This window comes from Anguilla rostrata, chromosome 1 (genome assembly GCF_018555375.3).
Source record: "Anguilla rostrata isolate EN2019 chromosome 1, ASM1855537v3, whole genome shotgun sequence".
Lineage (NCBI taxonomy): Eukaryota > Metazoa > Chordata > Actinopteri > Anguilliformes > Anguillidae > Anguilla > Anguilla rostrata.
In genome coordinates, this window is record NC_057933.1 from 2,490,945 (window position 1) to 2,510,955 (window position 20,011).

At 48.8% G+C, this 20,011-nt stretch overlaps 1 protein-coding gene across 1 annotated transcript in view; it reads left to right on the forward strand.

The window, feature by feature from the left end:
* Positions 1-20,011, forward strand: part of grik3 (glutamate ionotropic receptor kainate type subunit 3) — a 127,887-nt gene that overhangs the window by 55,148 nt on the left and 52,728 nt on the right. Inside the window, 4 exon segments of the mRNA XM_064347221.1 lie at positions 10,629-10,802; positions 12,264-12,521; positions 13,420-13,601; positions 15,753-15,806. Of these exon segments, the coding sequence (XP_064203291.1) occupies positions 10,629-10,802; positions 12,264-12,521; positions 13,420-13,601; positions 15,753-15,806 (668 nt within the window).

A 20,011-nucleotide genomic window follows, 5' to 3' on the forward strand; every position in this document is an offset into this window, starting at 1 on the left:
GAATCTGGAAGGGTCCAGCGGAGTTGTAAGAGATGTTTAGATGAAGAATTTGGTAGATTCCACCAGAGTTGTAAGAGATGTTTAGATGAAGAATTTGGTAGATTCCAGCGGAGTTGTAAGAGATGTTTAGATGAAGAATCCGGAAGGTTCCAGCGGAGTTGTAAGAGATGTTTAGATGAAGAATCCGGAAGGTTCCAGCGGAGTTGTAAGAGATGTTTAGATGAAGAATCCGGAAGGTTCCAGCGGAGTTGTAAGAGATGTTTAGATGAAGAATCCGGAAGGTTCCAGCGGAGTTGTAAGAGATGTTTAGATGAAGAATCCGGAAGGTTCCAGCAGAGTTGTAAGAGATGGTTAGATGAAGAATCCGGAAGGTTCCAGCGGAGTTGTAAGAGATGGTTAGATGAAGAATCCGGAAGGTTCCGGTGGAGTTGTGAGGTCCTCCTCTCCAGCTGGTGGTGGCTGAGCGGAAAGCTCATTCGTCACTCTGCATGAACACGCAGTGGGAGACCTGGAGCTCAAATGCAGTGGGCAGTGGGGTATCTGCCGACGGCGATATGGACACATTTTGTTGCTGGCATGACAGCGTTGGCATGGCAATGTCGCCACGGCGCCGACGGTTCCGTCTGTCTCCTCGCACCAGCGTCGCCAGGGCGACCGTCGGTCCGGCCGCCGTGCGCACACCTGTCTGCGGATCCGCCCGCTGCAGGTGGGTCAGCGAGCAAAACGCGGAGCCGAGGGGCAGACTCTGACCAATCACAGCACGGGATGGGAGGGGGGGGGCTCCATGGCAACCACGACACCAAGGCAACCGTCTAGCATGTGCGGTTGTGTCTGTCTCTGTGGGACGCCCCTGCGCTCCCTGTCGGGAAGCCCCGGGGTCTGGCCTGTGATTAATTCTGCCCCGCAGGGGTAACAGGGCGGTGTACAGACAGACTCGCGGGGGGGGGAGGGGGGGCGAGGGGCATTTGGCCTTCATGCCGAGCACCGTGCTGGTCCCACGCGGTCCCGCGGCGGGTATGGCTGCTCTGTCTCAGGTGTTCTGGAAAGGAGCCGCTGGTGTTACTCCCTATTAATCAGGCCCGGGAGCCTGCTGTTTAAGGGCTGTGTGAAGGCCACACGCCTCCTCCTCACACCATCTGAGAGAAATCCAGGAGTGAAAACGAGTCAGAAACACACAGGGAGCGAAGGAGGGAGAGAGAGAGAAAGGGGGAAGAGAGAGAGGGAGAGAGATGGGGAGGAGAGAGAGCGTGAAAGAGAGAGAGGATGAGAGGGTGGGAGAGAGAAAGGGGGAAGAGAGAGAGAGAGAGATGGGGAGGAGAGAGAACGTGAGAGAGACGATGAGAGGGTGAATGTGGGAGAATGGGGAAAAAAGAAGCCAAAGGAAGAATAGAAAGAGAAGGAGAACAGAGAGAGAGAGAATGAGAGGGAAAAAGAGATAAGGAAAAAAGCGAGAGGGAGGAATAGAATGAGAGAAAGATGGAGTGCAGAGAAGAGGGCAAAATTAAAAGAGAAGGAATAGGCGGAGAGGAGAAAAGAGAGGGGGAGGGAGAGAGAGAGAGAGTTGTGGGTCTGTGAACAGAGGGTGGAATGAATACTGCAAGCAGGGGCACTTGAGCATAAAATTAGATTTTACAAATGTGTTGTTACCTGACAGTTATTTGACAGAAAAAATATTAGACTGTTATAGGCTATATATGTATTACTAATCATATCAAATAAATAAGCGCGGCTGCACTGCGGTCCGGGGAACGCCGCGGAATCGGATGCAACCGGAGAGAGCAGGCTGCTGAAATACATAACTTAATTACGGCTAAGCCCATTTTCTTATTATGGACTTAAATGTAAGAATTATCACAGAATGCAATTTATATGATAATGGGGAACGCGGCGTTACATGTGAAAGGTTATTTATTCCAACATGCCCTTTCGCTGGTCTCAGGCATGACGCAGGACCCGTAAAATAACACAACGTGAATTTTACGCTCGAATGCACAGAATATTATGATTCATTTCTGAGGTACAGTATATATATATATATATATATACTGTGTGTATGTGTGCATAAATATATATGTATATACGCACACACACACACACACACACACACAGCTGTGACTTTAACAGGCCATTTGTATTGCTTTCTATGACATCAGGAATTAAATTAGGAATTAAAATAACTGATGTCATGTTTCCAGTGGGGCCATTATATACCTACAGAAACTTTTGCTAAATTTAATTCCATACCCGTTACTTAGCTACATGTGTACTGCAATCAGATTATAAATTGGTTTCATTTATTTGAATTTAGCATTTACCAAAGCAGCATTTCTATTCTGACCTCCTTAGCGTTGCATGTGTAATCATAACTGATTTTAGTTTATATTTTTAATATAAGAAAAAAGTAAATAAAATAAAACAGTAAAAAAAAAACACCCCAGGGATGAGAGCAGCTGAGGCAAGGAGGCACGAGCACTGTGGTCAGGACGAGCACCTTTTTACCCCTTTTTAGGGTGTGACATCACAAAAACTGTGATTGGAATGTTATTTACCACACATTCTAATGCTGATGTAACAATTCTAGAGTTCTAGAACACTTAGAATTTAGAAAAAAATTTAAAAAATAAACATTCCGAAAAACCTGACACAACAGAAGGGTCCAGTACACCGAGTGTTCCTTCTCCACCCCCCCCCCACCCCCGTCCCGAGTCGCGTGGCGGGACCCGCGGGTAGCGCCGGTGGTTTGTGCGCTCGTTCTCCGCTCCGGTGAAGGACGAGCCGTGCCAGGCGACCCGGTGATGTTCACGATAATGAAAGAAGGCAGCGGTAATTAACACGTTTTGCTGCAACGGGATGGAGACTCCCGAGATTAATTAGCCGTCTCTGTAACGAAGACTACGAGCGAGGAAGCTGATTAGCTGCACCCGCTGACTGATCTTAACCGAATAAAAAACAAAACTAAACAAAACAACAAAAATACCCCAAATCTTATCGTCCCTGCTTTTCCCTTTCATATCTGTCATTTTTGTTTCTGGTCTCTGATCGAAAGACAAGAAGCACACTGATAACTTTTCAGAGCTGGAAATCGAAACACGCATTTCGAGGGTAATTAATTTACATCATTAATGAGCTTTTATCTGTATCCATGGAGATTCCCGTGTAAGACTGAACGGCTGTATCCCATTGTTTGATGTAGAGCGGGATCCTAATGTATTAATCCCGGCATTGTGCTTATGGCAGAGCCCAGAGAGGCAATGCTAATTATTCCCCGGTTTTCCAGGGAGCGGGAGAGCCTGTTGTTTATTGAATTTGTTAAAGTGCTTCTGAGCTATGCACATTTTATCCTCTTAACAGTCAAATTAGTATATACTCCAGCAATTACTTAATGTACTTTAATGAGATTTCCCATGAAACAGCAGGATTCATTTATTTTAATGCGCTTTCTTTTCTGGAGTTTATGCACCATGTCCCTGGATACAGGGAGCCTAGAGTTATAAATAGTCAAACATACTTCACTCCCCAGTGCACTCTCTCTCTCTCTTTTTCTCCCTCCCTCCCCCTCTCTCTCTCTCTCCGTCCCTTCCTCTCTCTCTGTCTCTTTCTTTCTTTTCTCTCCCCCTCTCTCTCTCCCTCCCTCTCTCTCTCTCTCTCTCTCTTTCCCCCTCCCTCCCTCCCACCCCCGCTTTCCTTTCCCTCCCTCTCTCTCCTCCTTCTCTCTCCTTCCCCTTCCTTTCTCTCCTTCCCTCTCCCCTTCTCTCCCTCCCCTCTCTCTTTCCCTCTCTTCTCCCTCTCCATTCCCCTCTCCCCCCCCCCCCCCTCCGGACTCAAATTCGAGTTTTATTGGTATGACAAACCGTGGTTATTACAATGCCAATGCGCAGTGGGAACAATGCTGATGATAGCCATAAAGACCCATGGAGACAGCCGGAGTCTAAACTGACCTATCCTCAGGACAGTTAGCCAATCACACTCTCCAGGCCACTAACACATATCCTGTAGGCCATGCTGGAGTGGCTCCCTTGCTGAGTAAGACTAATGGCTTTTATAAAAAAAAAGTGCATTAAAGACTGCAGACAAAACATCAGTACTCTAATGTTGACATACTTTTTTACCATGTTGGAGAAAGTGCATCTCCGCCTCACCGGTCCGTGTGGTCTTTCCAAACAGTTTTAAAATTTGGAACTACCTTTTGGTAGATTTGATTTGATCTGAGCCTGGTTTCAGTTAGGGTGAGGTGTTTAGTAAAATTTCATTACCGGTTGACCTCTTGAGCAGTCAGGGCTTTGTATTATAGCACGTCTCTTGTTGACTTTATGATCCAGCTCCAGCCCCAGATCTGAGCCGAATCTTTTTTTTTTCTTTTGAGCATGTATTGTCAGTGGAAACATTAATTCTGCCCTTGGTGCATTATTTGAATTTTTTCCTTTCCACTTGTTAGATGCTTTTGTTATAATTCTGCTTTTAGTCTTTTTGTTGAACACTGACAAGAGTGGACCCTTAATTTTTCCATCCATGCAGCTCAAAGGGCTGGCTAATTCTGTCAAAGTGTTTGGATGAAATGGTAATTGCTGCATTTATTTTGTGGTCTTTATCGCATGGAGTGCTCCGTGAGCTTTTATTTTTCCCCATTAATGCCTTGCCCTGCTATGCTAAAGCTTCCTGATTGTCAGACTGAGGTAGGTGTAAATTAGGGTGCCTTCTGCGGCGGCCCTGCCAGGAATAAAGTCTCAGAGATGAGATGGTGATTATTTTAGCATTCGTTAAGGTGACTGCCAGGGCCAGGGTATGACAGTACTCCTCTAACAGAGTCAAGTTCTGATTTTGCAGTCAACACAACCGGGTCAACTGCACAGAGAAAACAAAACGAAAATGTGAATATTTCACTTATAGGTGCAAAGCCAGGGGCAACACAACCAACTTATTACTGCATATATTTCAGTGTTTTGGACTCCAATTATCAGTGCAGTCATTTCCTGTGTACGTGCACCTTATATTTTAATACTTCATGCTTTTTTTCATAAATACTTCAGCAACTAAACCCCTTTAAACCCATTTCATGATTGTTTGTTTGCGTACTTATTTATTATACTGGGAAAGAAGTGATTAATAGTGCCCTATAGGTATTAGCATACAAATATGAATTAAAGTCTTTGAGCCCTACTCAGTACAGAGACTGATTTTCAGAGAGTTTCCTGTCCTGCAGAGAAGAGAGGAGGGGGGGGATGAAAAATTAGAAAACATGAAACAAAAACCTACAAGGAATAAGAAGCGATAGAAGTGGGAGGAGATCAACCTTTGTGCCAAACACAGTTAAATCCTTCTTTGAAATTAATGAAGCAAAACAAAATGTTTCCTGTTTTTGGCTTGGTGTGCTTATTTAAGAAAAATACAGTCTGCAGTCAGATGATTTGGAGGACAGCCAATCTGGTGTTGTGCTCCTTGTAGAAGGTTAACAATATTGTGGCATGAATGCTACAGAATAACTTGCAATTCCAGATTGCTGCTTAAACAGATGCCTTATTGGGTGTTTTTATTTTTTGGATCCCTGTTTAAGCAGCAATCTGGAATTGCAAGTTATCCTGCAACTGAGATGTTAGTAAAGCAGGGAGTGCTCAGATGCAGGGTGAGGTGTTGATAAAGCAGGGAGAGCTCAGTTGCAGGGTGAGGTGTTGGTAAAGCAGGGAGAGCTCAGATGCAGGGTGAGGTGTTAGTAAAGCAGGGAGTGCTCAGATTCAGGGTGAGGTGTTGATAAAGCAGGGAGTGCTCAGATGCAGGGTGAGGTGTTAGTAAAGCAGGGAGTGCTCAGATGTGGGGTGAGGTGTTGGTAAAGCAGATGCAGGGTGAGGTGTTACTAAAGCAGGGAGTGCTCAGATGCAGGGTGAGGTGTTGGTAAAGCAGGGAGTGCTCAGATGCAGGATGAGGTGTTAGTAAAGCAGGGAGTGCTCAGATGCAGGGTGAGGTGTTGGTAAAGAAGGGAGTGCTCAGATGCAGGGTAAGGTGTTAGTAAAGCAGGGAGTGCTCAGATGTGGGGTGAGGTGTTGGTAAAGCAGATGCAGGGTGAGGTGTTACTAAAGCAGGGAGTGCTCAGATGCAGGGTGAGGTGTTGGTAAAGCAGGGAGTGCTCAGATGCAGGGTGAGGTGTTGGTGAAGCAGGGAGTGCTCAGATGCGGGGTGAGGTGTTAGTAAAGCAGGGAGTGCTCAGATGCAGGGTGAGGTGTTGGTAAAGCAGGGAGAGCTCAGTTGCTGGGTGAGGTGTTGGTAAAGCAGGGAGTGGTCAGATGCAGGGTGAGGTGTTGGTAAAGCAGGGAGTGCTCAGATGCAGGGTGAGGTGTTAGTAAAGCAGGGAGTGCTCAGATGCAGGATGAGGTGTTGGTAAAGCAGGGAGAGCTCAGTTGCTGGGTGAGGTGTTGGTAAAGCAGGGAGTGCTCAGTTGCAGGGTGAGGTGTTGGTAAAGCAGGGAGTGCTCAGATGCAGGGTGAGGTGTTGGTAAAGCAGGGAGTGCTCAGATGCAGGGTGAGGTGTTGGTAAAGCAGGGAGTGCTCAGATGCAGGGTGAGGTGTTGGTAAAGCAGGGAGTGCTCAGATGTAGGGTGAGGTGTTGGTAAAGCAGGGAGTGCTCAGATGCAGGGTGAGGTGTTAGTAAAGCAGGGAGTGCTCAGATGCAGGGTGAGGTGTTGGTAAAGCAGGGAGTGCTCAGATGCAGGGTGAGGTGTTAGTAAAGCAGGGAGTGCTCAGATGCAGGGTGAGGTGTTGGTAAAGCAGGGAGAGCTCAGATGCGGGGTGAGGTGTTGGTAAAGCAGGGAGTGCTCAGTTGCAGGGTGAGGTGTTACTAAAGCAGGGAGAGCTCAGATGAACAGTTCTGCATTGCTCTCTGCAGGTCAGAGCAGCTGAGCTTGGCTGCTGATCTTCAGTTTCTGATCTTCTGCTGATCTTCAGTTTCTGATCTTCCGCTGATTTCCAGTTACTCAATCCAGATGCTTCTGACGCCTCTTGCTTCCATGGAGGTGTCAGTTCTCTTAGTTCTTGTAACTGAATCGGCTCACTCACTCAAATTTTTCTTATTCTCTTAATGTGAAGATCTAAGCTCCTGTGTCTTGTGTGTGATATGATATTCTGCTGAAAATATAACTCCGGAAGCTGGTGTTGCTTTTTAAAACATCATTAAAATATTGTTTCCAAGTGTCTCTGAATCTGCTCTGAGCAGCAACGTTGAGCTCTCTCTCTCTCGTGTGAAGGAAAAGCTAATTCATGATGGTTGATCCCTCTCCTTCTTCACTCTCTGTGTTTCTGTTACTCTCTTCCTCTACGTTCCTCTGTCACTTTCTCCCTCTCCCTCGCTCTACCTCTCTTTCCCTCTCTTTCTCTCCCCCCCTCCTGCACACAGGAGTTTTGAGATTAGTGTGGTCTAGCGCGTGTGGAGCATCAGTGCCACAGGTCATATCCTTGACCTCAGTGACACGGTATATTCTGTGGGCAGGGTGTTTGTTTGGAATGCTAATGGGGACGTTATCAACTGAGGTTTGCATTTGGCCAGATTAAGATCCTGTCACATGATAAGCCAAACTCCCCGGGTTCTCATTTCTACAACCCCCACCCCCAACCCTAACCCCACCCCCTAATTTACAGTCCATTTTCATTTCCACGGTGGATGCCCAGAGTTTGTGCGCTCTCCGTTTTTCATCTCTGCACGGAGAAATGCGTTTTACTGAAGATCCTCCTCCCAGGAAAGCCTTCTTATCGGCTGCTCTGCGTACGTCTCCGTCGCGTCAAGCGTTTCCGCGAAACATTTTTACCGCCTCTGTCACGGATCCGTAAGGCCGTTGTCAGGCCGACGGATACCGCCCGTACCGCGCGCTGTTTCCCCGTCGCGTGAGCGCAGCCGCGCCGGATCGCGCGTCGGAAATCGCGGAAGGTTCCGGATTCCGACCGCCTGCCCGCTCCCCCGTTTTCCGCCGGTGATTTCACACCTGAGGGGACGGTGCAATCAATATGCAAATTGGTTTGGCCTGAGCGTTTTTCGCGTACAATTGAGGTGTCACATTTCGTCATAACTTACAGCGTGTATCTGATTTATGTCGGGCTGTGTTTTGTGAGCCTCTGCGGGCCTGCTTATTTGGCCTAAATAGATGTACTGTTGCGCTGGAGGGAATCCCAAACCCCCCTCCCCCTGAATGCTGATCTGCCGGACGCCTCACGCGCCTCACACATTATCTGCTCTGTTTCTGGTGAGTGAGTGAAAACAGAGCCTGCTGCCGAGCCAGCCAGTTAGAATGTGTTCAGGGCTATTGTTCTTTAGGCCATTAATATGCACACACACACACACACACTCTCACACACACACATCTCACACACACACACACACTCTCACACACACACACACACACACACACACACACACACAGAGACACACACACACTCTCTCACTCACGTACGTACACACACACACACACACACACACACACAGACACACACACACACACTCTCACTCACTACGTACACACACACACACACACACAAATACATACACACACTCTCTCACTCAGTACGCACACACACACTCTCACGCACACGTACACACACACTCACTCATGCACACGCACACACACACACACACACACTCACTCATGCACACAAACACTCGCACATGCACATACACACACACACACACACACACACACACACACACACACGCTCTGTGTGGTTCAGCGTTCTTTATTTCGGGCTGGTCTTCGGGAAGTTGTCAGGGTAAGGAGTCCTTCTCTGTGCTACTTTTTAAAATTTATTTATTTTTTACTTTTTCCAGTGGGTCCAGAGCCCTCCTCTTTCATAACGCTGTGTTATAATGTCATCCCAACCTTTGCAATATTCAATCTTTTCGGAAATATTTTTTCCTTCCATCTGTCAGTTGCAGCGATAGAGAGAGACACGGTGTTCCCTTTCCTGCGAAGAGGTCGTGGTTATTATTATTTATATTTATCACAGATGGGGCAGATATTGAGGGCGGTGGCGGCGGCGGCGGTGGCGGCGGAGGTGTTGTGCGGTGCAGTGTGTCACGCTGTTGTTAGTCCGGATTTTTCTGCCCGGTGGAGATCGCGGCTCGGTTCCTTATCTTCCCGGTTCTGCCCGTTGGTCACGCCGGCAGAGAGCACCGGCATCCGCGGGTCCTCCAGACACCTCTCATAAGCCGCCTCCCGCTTATCTCCCCCCGCATCGCACATCTCTCTGTCCTTCTGGGCTCGCCTGACCGCAGCAGAGGGCATTCTGGGAGATGGAGTTCAGCCTCGGGGTCTAGGTTGGGTGCGAAGGCAGACAGTTACCCTGCTCATCAAAATGGATCACCTGGAGTCCATTTTTTTTTTTTTTGCAGGAAGAGTTTTTTTTTTTTTTTTTGTGGGGGTCGGAACGGCGTTCCAATTTCCTGTTTGACACAAGAATATAATGCAGTTTATCCCATTTCCTTTGGAGGACTTCCTTACACTCAGTCGCCTTTAGCAAAGCTAAGAAAACTCAGCCTTCGTACCAAGGTCACGTACATGCAGGCACAGAATGGCGTGGCTACACGCTCCTTTATTGCAGAGGAGAAAAAAGATACGTAGGTCACACATTTTTTATCTTTAAAAACATGAGTGTCATATTACAGGATATGCTATGAGCCTGATATAGACTGGAGGGAGGGGGGAGGCAGGGATGGGGGGGGGGACCTGCAAGCTAATGGGGATTTTTTATTTTTTCACATCCTCCTTGCGCCACATCCATTAATCCATTAAGGTCTGGCATGAAGAAGAGGCTTCAGTTACACAGTGTGACAGACCACTTCCTGTTTACACAGGAAGTCCAAGCCACTTGACCTCAGTGCCCCGGAAGTTCTTAGCACGTGGCCTCTGGGAGCTAGTTAATGGGAATGGAGTGTCGGAGCTCTCAGATTAGATTGACTCCGATGGACACAAATTTTACTCTGTCAGTGTACAATTCATCGCTGTTGGACTCAGGCTCTGTTGGAGTTAAAATAGCACTGATCGCTGTGCTGTGCCGCAGAGGTAATAACGCCAGGGACCCACCACACCGCAGAGGTGCTGGTCCGATGAGATGTTTGCAAAAGTGGTTTCTAGTTTGAACTGCTATATTCACTGCATAGTTGATGTAACTGGTTAGAGAGCTCTTTATGTTCTCTCTTTGCTCTGTAACTGCTTTAATTAGTGTGCCCACACAGTAAAATGTTGAGTGTTGAATTAACTCTTACAGTGTACATGTGGTCCCTATTGGTGTTGAATTAACACTGGACATTGACTGTGCAGTGTCTGCCTGGAGTGGATGGTCGCCCCCTCTGTCCGGATTCCGCCTGGGAGATCTTGCCACTGTCACCCTTGGGTTGCTCATGGGGCCCTGAATGTCTGTAAAGTGCTTTGTAAAAAAAAAAAAAATAATAATAATAAAACTGAACGCAAGTGAGTTAGTCTGCTGCTTTTGTCAAGCTTATGGTGGGAGATTAAGGGAGAGGAGGTGCAGATCTGGTTCTCCTGACTCTGGGTGAGGAGGTGTGTGTTCTCCCTGGCACTCCTGACTCTGGGAGAGGAGGTGCTTGTGCTACGCGGGGGCTGGATGCTCACCCCCTTCTCTCCCGTCTTTGTCCAGGAGGGATTTTTGAGCAGACGGAGGGCCCGGTGGCCATCGTCAGCGCGGAGGAGCAGGCCTTCAAGTTCGCCGTCAACAACATCAACAGGAACAGGACCCTGCTGCCCAACACCACGCTCACCTACGACATCCAGAGGATCAACATCTACGACAGCTTCGAGGCGTCCCGGAAAGGTGAGGGTCCGGCCTCGGGCCGCGGGACGGGCTTTCGGGCCGAGCCGAACGCGGGTTCGCCCACGGCCCCCGAACAGAACGCGGGACCAGATCTGGGGTTGTTCTCCACACAGCGCTGTCTTTCTAATGAAGCACTACATTGCATTTAGCAGACACTCTCATCCAGAGCGAATTACTCAACTATTTACACAGCATTTTACACTGCATCCATTTATACAGCTGGATATATACTAAAGCAAAGCAGGTTGAGTACCTTGCTCAAGGGTACCATGGCAGTGTCCTACCTGGGAATCGAACCTGTGACCTCGAGGTAACAAAATCAGCTCCTTACCCGTTATACTACACTGCTGCCCCACGAAGCTGCCAAGCTGCAGCCCAACTGCAGGGAACCGTGTCTCACCTGCAGTTACCACGGAAGTTTAGAAGTCAGTCAGCTGGGCGTTAAGCGCCAAGAGCGCGATCTCTGATCTAAGCTGATCACGGCTGTAGCACCTCGACCTGCGGCAGGTGTGTGTTTTACGCGTAAATATACAAACGCACAGCGTTTTTCATCCCTGGCAGCGGTGGTGGGCGTCGTGTTTAACTTCACCGAATCAGCCAAAAAAAAAAAAAACGTCGAAACCCAGCTGAGAAATTACAGGAACATCAAAGCGAAAGAGGCAAATTCACAGACGCGTTCGAAAGCTAGCGGAATTTTCAGCGCTGCCGCCGCCGCCACTGCCGCCGCCACTGCCGGATCGTGATCCAAGTCTGACACCTTCCCCGCCGCGTCGAAAAGCTCGGCGTCGGATTTTGTCTCTTCGCGAGCTCTAGATTACTGCTCTAGAGGGCCCCTCGCCCCAGACGCTCGTGTACTAATGGAGTATTCACCTGCCCCAGGTAACCTCTGAACGCAAGGCTAACCTGAGTAATGAGGACAGCAGGAGAGCCACAGAGCCTTTCTGCGCTGTGGCTCATTCAGGGAGCGGGACCAGACGAGACCGATTCGTCTGTGTTCTGAGGAATCTGTCACAGATGTCTGATCTCGTCCTGTTTATTAAAGAGTTGTTAAATGCCCCAGACTATTTCTATCCTACTCACTCTTGGGGTTAGTCGCTTTTTTTATATTTTCACACCTTACGTTACGTGTGTTCATCCTCCTGAGAGCCAGCAGAGAAAAGTATTCAACTTTTTTTGTCACAATAGAGGTGATTTGGATGACAAATCATGTTGATGTTGCAGTGAAAATATTTCCAACAGTTATTATTAAATTTTTTACTTTTTATGTCACTTGCAGTGTAGTTTGCAGCACATTAGCGTATATTGGATCTTGAGATGAAGTCCAGAGACTTGTGTCCCCTACCATGGACATAGATGAATTGCCGGCTCTTGGGAGGATGTGGGAGCTTTCGCAGAGGATGAAGCGTTTCTCCTGTTCTCCCCCCATCCCCCCCACCCCCCCCCCCCCCCCCCCCCCCCCAGCGTGCGACCAGCTGTCGCTGGGGGTGGTGGCCATCTTCGGCCCCTCCCACAGCTCCTCGTCCAACGCCGTGCAGTCCATCTGCAACGCCCTGGAGGTGCCGCACATCCAGGTGCGGTGGAAGCACCACCCCATGGACAACCGAGACACCTTCTACGCCAACCTCTACCCCGACTACTCCTCCCTCAGCTACGCCATCCTCGACCTGGTCCAGTTCCTCAAATGGAAGACCGCGACAGTCGTGTACGATGACAGCACGGGTGAGAGCCATTATTATTAATAATAATAATAATAATAATAATAATAATAATAATAATAATAATAATAACAATAATACTACTACTACTACTACTACTACTAATAATAATAATAATAATAATAATAATAATGGATGAGATTTATATAGCACCTTTCTTCTCAGTACCTTAAGGTGCTTTACACCAAAGAGGAGGGGGGACTCACCCTGGGGGGGGGAAAGGTTCACTGAGGTATAAATGACTCACCCCCACCTGTGCAGACCCCACCTGGGCCATGCATGGCAGCCATAGGTTTTTGTTCCTGAAAGCTTATCGCATATGGTCTCCGGGGGGGGGAGGGGGGGGGAGTAAACCTTTTACTCCTCAGTAAACCTTTTTCCTCTCTTGGGAAACACAGCTTGTGTTTAATAAATGCTGTGGCGGGGTGCTGGGGGGTGGGGGGTGGCGGGGGTCAGCCCCTGAACTGTGTCAAACCCAGTCAAGCCGGCCGCCCCTGACCCGTTTTAACAGGCCACAGATCTCACTTTGCCTCTCAAGGTCACGAGCGATGCCGCCCTTTAAGTGTCGAGGCTTACTTCTGGTAACCATGACAACCACTCTTTGGCTAACACAAAAAAAATAAAATAAAAAAGAACCGTAGATATGTGTAATTTCTGCTGTTAGCAGATAGCATCTTTAATTAAGTTCGAATTGTGTTTTTTTTTTTTTTGTTCCCCCCCTCGGCAGAAACAAAAAAAAAAATTATAATATTAAAATTTCAATCTAGCGTGTGAAATTAAATGTCGAAAATAAATATGAACATTAAAGTGGACACTGCTGATGTTTTAATGCTGTAGCTGAAGATGTGAACCGTGTTGTGCTAATTTAGCATTAGCTCTCTGACGTTTATTCCCCCTCTAAGGTCTTATAAGACTACAGGAACTCATAATGGCCCCCTCCAGGTACAACATCAGGTTAAAAATTCGGCAGCTCCCCCTGGACTCCGAGGACACCCGGCCGCTCCTCAAGGAGATGAAGAGGGGGAGAGAGTTCCGGATCATCTTCGACTGCAGCCACACGATGGCTGCGCAGATCTTAAAGCAGGTGAGCTGGCTAAGGCCGCGCGGACGCTAGCTATCGGAACGTGACTCTGAAGGCCATCGTCTGACAAAAACAACGATATCACTGTAGCATTAACAGTCTGTCTTCACTGGAACTACGGGGTCCAGCCCACACCGGGACCAAACAGCCCCAGCCCCAGACCAAGCGGTGGCCCGAATCTTTTGGTCATGTGGTGTAGTTAGCGAGCACGTTTCACATGAGCAGTAAAATAGGTCACATTTTTAGTTGCTCTGCCTTCGTGGGGTATTCTTTGAGCGAGGGTCACGCCTTCTTCTCTTCTCTGCTTCCTTGTTCGCTTCTCGTCCTTGTCGCCTTCTCTCAATTAAATATATATATTTTTTTTTTTATCTCAAAAGACCAGTGCTTCATGTCAAGCTGTCCCCCCAGAAGCAGGAACAAAAGTAATAGGCTGTTTTTTTTTTTTTTGGGCTCACACCTGTTTTCGAAGTTGAATGAGCGCTGATTCAGATCCATTTGCTTGTAAACTTGCCAATCATCTTACCCGGGATTACGTTTGATTTGGCCCGCAAATAATAGTGCGGAAATAATGACGGACGAAGGGAGCCATCGAGCCGCAGATTAGCCGGATTGAAAAACCCGCTAATGGCTCTCTTCAGTGCTTCCTGGAACGGCTTACTATCTAAATTCGTAGAACTGGACCATTTCAAGTAAATCATTTCTATTAACGAAACATGGTGGTTCGAGATCAGATGTTTGCCTCAGCGCGATGAATCACGTAAATCATTGCAGGGAAAGAAAAAAAAACATTTAAACATTACATTTACAGTGGGCAGCCTTAATGGTCCTCAAGCAATCATTGTGTGCTGGAAATGAACTATATATATATATATATATATATATATATATATATATATGTATATATAGAAATATAATTTTTGAAAGGTCGCTGTCTTGCACATCTAACCTGTTAGTGGTGTCGTCCTCCGGTAACTATGACAACATGTGATGGCTCCCAGGTGGCAGGTATAATGCTACCTGTCTGTAGCACTAGCGCCCCCCGCTGGCCGTGATGGGGTTCGCTGATTTTGCCCGTATTTCGCCGCTCCTAAGGGCCTGGGGGAGTCTATGAGACGAGGACAAACGGAGGTGAATGCAGTGAAATCTGATGCTGAGATATAGCAGGGAGCTCGGAGGGAGGGGCCTAGCACCCTGCATGGAAATAATATAGCAAGTATCCTTCACAGTAAGCCAGGCTACAGGAAGTAGTGGTTTCAGGAAGTAGTGCCTTACAGGAAGTACAAATTCAGATGCACCCCCCCCCGGTCTCGCGCTCACGTCCGGGCCTTTAAGGACCGCCATCAGTGAGGGAGTCTTTATCTCTCCCTTAGATAGGGGGGAAAATAAATATCACTGAGCGAGTGAGGTAATACATCTGCCCTCCGTCCCATTGGTGGGGAGGGGTAAGGGGGAGGCGGCTTAGGAGCCCAACTCGGCTGCTATTTGCATAACCTTTCCCAACAGATGGCACAATTAAAAATGAAACATGCCCGCTATGGGAAAAAAGGCAGCGTTTGAATGCAGATTGTGCAAAACAATGGGGGGTTTAGGAGATTACGCTTCGCTTTGATTAAAAGACCTTATCGCCAGGGAGACTGTGGTTGGTCATGTGACCCCCCCCCCCACCCCACATCGTTTATGCACTGCAGGAAAGTCAGTCCTCATGCCTTTTTTCCCCCATCTTCCGCTTCTTCAAAGATCACACGCAGGTTTCTGATACCAGGGAGAGATTCAACCACGGTGAGATACAGGAAGAGTGAGCCAAAACAGATATGGCTGTGGAGGAAGAGAGAAAAAAAAACAGATATGGCTCTGAAAAGAGAGAGAAAAAAAGACAGATATGGTGCTCTGAGGAGGACCAAAACAGATATGGGGCTGGACAAAGCTGCTGGCCAATCCAGGCCCTGTGGCCTGAAACACAGCCAGTCACTTTTCGGTGTTACTGAAGTTCTGATTCCAAATTACCCAGTGTAATTACCCTGTGACCTTTCCTTCTCTTTTTTCATTGTTGCCTCTCTCTCTCTCCCTCTCTCCCCCTCCCTCCCTCTCCCTCTCTCACACCCTCCCTCCCTCTCTCCCTCCTCTCTCCCTCCCCCCCCCTTCTCTCTCCTGCAGGCCCTGGCCATGGGTATGATGACGGAGTATTACCACTACATCTTCACCACTCTGGTAATCCTCGCCCTCGCTCTCCTTCCTTGTACGGCCGAATCTCTCTCTCTGTCCTCATCCAGCCCGTTTGATGAGAGTTCAGTCGCTGATGGGGGTTTCGGATGAGGTCGACGATCTCTCTCGCGTTGCTGGGGGGGGGGGGGACATTAAAAAGAAGTTTCCAGTATTTGGGAGAGTAAATACTTCCCTTCTTCTTAAAAATCGAAAGCAGCCTTTGTAAGCGTGTCCTCTTTGCGTTCCGTCGACTGTGTGGAGTGCGGGTGTTGCTCGATAGCTCAACGCCGGGTCAGGATGCTAATAAATTCAGCAAGCGGGCCTTTGAATTCCTTCATCTTTTTAATAATTTGGTAATTGCAAGCGAACGTACGCAGGCCAGGAGTGACGTGAGCATGCGCTCACAGCCTCGCGTCAAACTCATGGGTGTCACCCGATATGCGGTCCCCCAGACACGCCGGGCTTATCGGTTCCGCTTTCTCACTTCCTCTGCGTCGCTCCTGAGTTTTCCCAGGCGCTCAACATGTTAAACCACCGTGTCTCAGACGCAAGACAAGACGGTGTGAAAGACTTTAAGGTCAGCCGTGCCCGTGTTGGTTAAACAAACTGCCAACGGAGTCGTTTATCGAGTCTCCTGGAGTCGCTTAATTAACATCCGCTGAGTCCACACGGCGCGCCCGCGCGAGGACAGGACGGTTGCCGTGGTTTCCCTCGACGCTCGGCGCAGGAGAGCGCCCGGCGACGATGGCGGAATGCCGATTGGTTGCCGTGTTTGCGCTGCAGCAGGGAGATGACAGCGCTGAGAAACTGAACGTTGACACTTAATTTTCTCCTCAAACAAAAAAAGGCTGTGAGACTCGGCTCCGTCGGTGCAGTGCCCCCACCCCCATTGTACCACAGCCGGGGCGATTTGCCTTTTCATTTCCAGTGTGGGGGGGGTGGTGGTTGCTGGACCCGGAGAGGCTGGGTGCTGTGCAGTCCCACCCCACTCGCACCCCACAGAGATGGCTGTGTTTTAATCTCACTCTGAAGGGTCAAATGGAGGGGAGGGGGGGCTGGCCCAGCCCCCACACTGCAAAGAGCTAACTCTCTCATACCGAGCCATGTTAGCTTATCCCCCACCCTGCATTGAGCTAACATGCTCTCATACCCTTATAAGCATGTTATTACTGCTTTATAAAGCATTTGTAGACAGCTAAGTCAGCAGCTATAACCAGCTTGTGTTCTGTAATCAACACTAACAATGTTTTATAGTGCCTTTCATATCATGATGCTTTGCACACTTTGCCATTACTGTGTGTGTGTGTGTGTGTTGGGGGGGTGGGGGGGGTCACCTCAACCACCTACTCTAATGTGTTGCACTTACCTGGATGAGGCACGGCAACTGATTTTTGTGTCAGAGGTCTCAGTGACCTATGAGGAGAGGCCAGGAGGGGCGGAACTCTTAGCCCAGTTAAGCAGGGTGACGTGAAGTGAGATTAGAATTGAACGGGCAGCCTAGAGGGTATGCCGTGAGGCTGTTGGACAGTAGGGGGCGCTGTGCCAAGGAAAACGAATGGTAGCGGTACCGGCGGCTGCCGTTTGGTTGTTGTAACGATGACGTCATGTGACTCCTGAGAAAACGGAAAGCAGTGCCGCCCAGTTTAATAAAACGGCCGAGAGCTGAATTGCCACGGTGATGGATGCGTTTGGAGAATAACGGAACGTCGCGCGACCGCTCTGATGAATGAGCCCCCGCCCCCCCCCCGGCCCCCCCCCGACGCTCGCAGAGAAACGTCGGCCTAATGTTATTATTTATTATTTTGTCACCCTGGGAGAAAAACTGGGCTGAGCTGTTCAAGTGCGGAAAATAAACGGCGATAAAAGGGGGTGGGGGGGGGGAATAATGGCTTCCCTCGTCTGGTGAAATGACCCCTTTTAGGGGACTTCGGCTCAAACCCTGGCCGTCTGAGGATGCGAGACAGAAACCCAGCAGTGGAGTGGTCTCGGACACTGGTGGCATTGCCATCATTAATTACCCAAAGATTACTGTAACTTTTCTAAAAAATCAGTCTAGACTCATTGGTAGAGCTTGCACATTGGAATGTGCACAAATAGAAACTCTCGGAGATGTTGACCTGTCGGTGTTTATCTTTACTCACTGAGTTAAAGCATATAGTTTATGACACTGATATTACACAGTTATTACACTCTTATTACCAACACCCGTTAAAGAAAAATAGCACCTCTTGGCCTTTCGTGTTTTTGCTGACACGTTTCTTTGTACAGAGATACAGGCTGGGTTTGACCAAAACATTAATATAATTTTTAATGCTTTCACACCCCTTTTTTTCCCCCCAAAATTCGGGAGAATGCCCAAATGTCTGTCGATTAGCATGTGCTCTCTGCTGGAGAACGCAATGTCCGCCGCCATCTTTTACCACACCGCGGCTCGCGAACCCAGGGGACCCCACAGACACGCGTCCGATGGACACAGGTGCTGTCGGCCGGCCCTGCCTCCTCCCCACCTGCGTGTGTGCGGCTCACGAACAATGCGCTGTCCACTCAGCGCCCCACCGAGCTGTGATGTCATCAGTAGAAATCAGGGATTTGGGAGGGTCGATAAACGCCTTGTTTTCTCACCTGTTTTTGTACATCTGACGGCAAAAAAAAGAAAAAGAAAAAAAAAACTGTCTCACGTGCGGCAGGCGTCTGTGTTGTGCGTTTGTGTGTATATGTGTGAGTGTTGTGTGTGTGTGTGTGGTGTGTGTGTGCGTGCGTGCGTTGCGTGGTGTGGTGCGTGCGTGTGTGTGGTGTGTGTGCGTGGTGCGTGCAGGCGCTGTGTGTGTGCGTGTGTGATGTGTGCGTGGTGCGTGCAGTGGTGCGTGTGGTGTGTGTAGTTGTGTGCTGCGTGGTGTGTGCGTGGGGTGAAGTTTGTGCTGGTGCTGTCTGCGTTTGTGCGTGCGTGTGTGGTGTGTGTGCGTGCGTGCGCGTTGTGGTGTGTGTGTGGTGCGTGCGTGTGCGTGTTGTGGCGTGTGTGTGTTGTGTGTGGGGTGTGTGTGTGCTGTGTGTGGTGTGTGCGTGTGTGCGTGCGTGTGTGCGTGTGTGGTGTGTGTGTGTGCGCGTGGTGCGGCGTGCGTGCGTGCGTGTGGTGTGTCGTGTGTGGTGTGTGTGTGTGTGTAGTGCGGTGCTGTGTGTGTGGTTGCGGGGCGGCGTGTGTGCGTGTGTGTGCGTGCGTGTGTGTGTGCCAGCTGAATCACTCCCTGACTGTGGCGGTTTTATGTGCGGAACAATAAGCTCGCCTCCAGCCGCAGAGAATCGTGGTCCCGTCTTCCCGTGAAATAGAATGTGTGTGTGGGGGGGAGAGTGCTATTAGAGGTCTCATTTTTAAATACCAATTAATTTCACGGGCACTTTTTTTTTCTTTCAAATCGCAATTTCGCAATTACCTGTAACCTGGGGGGGCGAAGCGGGTTTTTTGTGCAGACGCATATTACAGGGCTGTGCGGTTTCATAAAGAGGAAAATGGAACGGTAGTTTAGAGAGAGAGAGAGAGAGAGAGGAAAAAAGAAAAGAAACCCTTCACACTAGAAAGGTGGGAGGGAGAGGGGAAAAAAAAAGGTTCAATTTGTCGTGTCTGGGGGCAAACTTTCCTCAGCGTGTCTCCTCGCTGGTTTTGTGGTCACAGTCTGAGCCCTACGGGATGCTAATGAAATAGTCTATTATGTTCCAGTGACTGTCTTCAGAAAGCCCCCCTGGTCCATTCCAGATAGAATGCGTGTCGACATGTGACTTTGCACAGATACCGGCACTGATGCATTGTAAGCCGCCGTGCGTGTGTTGTGCGTGTGTGCTTGTGTGTGTGCATGTGACTGTGTGTGTGTGTGTGTGTGTGTGTGTGTGCGTGCCTGTGTGTGTTGTGTGTGCATGTGTTGTGCGTGTGTGTGTGCGTGTGACTGTGTGCGTGTGTGTGTGCCTGTGTGTGTTGTGTGTGTGTGTGTGTGTGTGCCTGTGTGTGTTGTGTGTGCGTGTGTTGTGCATGAGTGTGTGTGTGTTTGTGTGTGTGTGTGTTTTGTCTGTTTGTGCGTACGTGTGTGTGTGTGTGTGCTTGTGTGTGTGTGTTTTGTCTGTTTGTGTGTACGTGTGTGTGTGTGCTTGTATGTGTGTGTGTTTTGTCTGTTTGTGTGTACGTGTGTGTGTGTGCTTGTATGTGTGTGTGTTTTGTCTGTTTG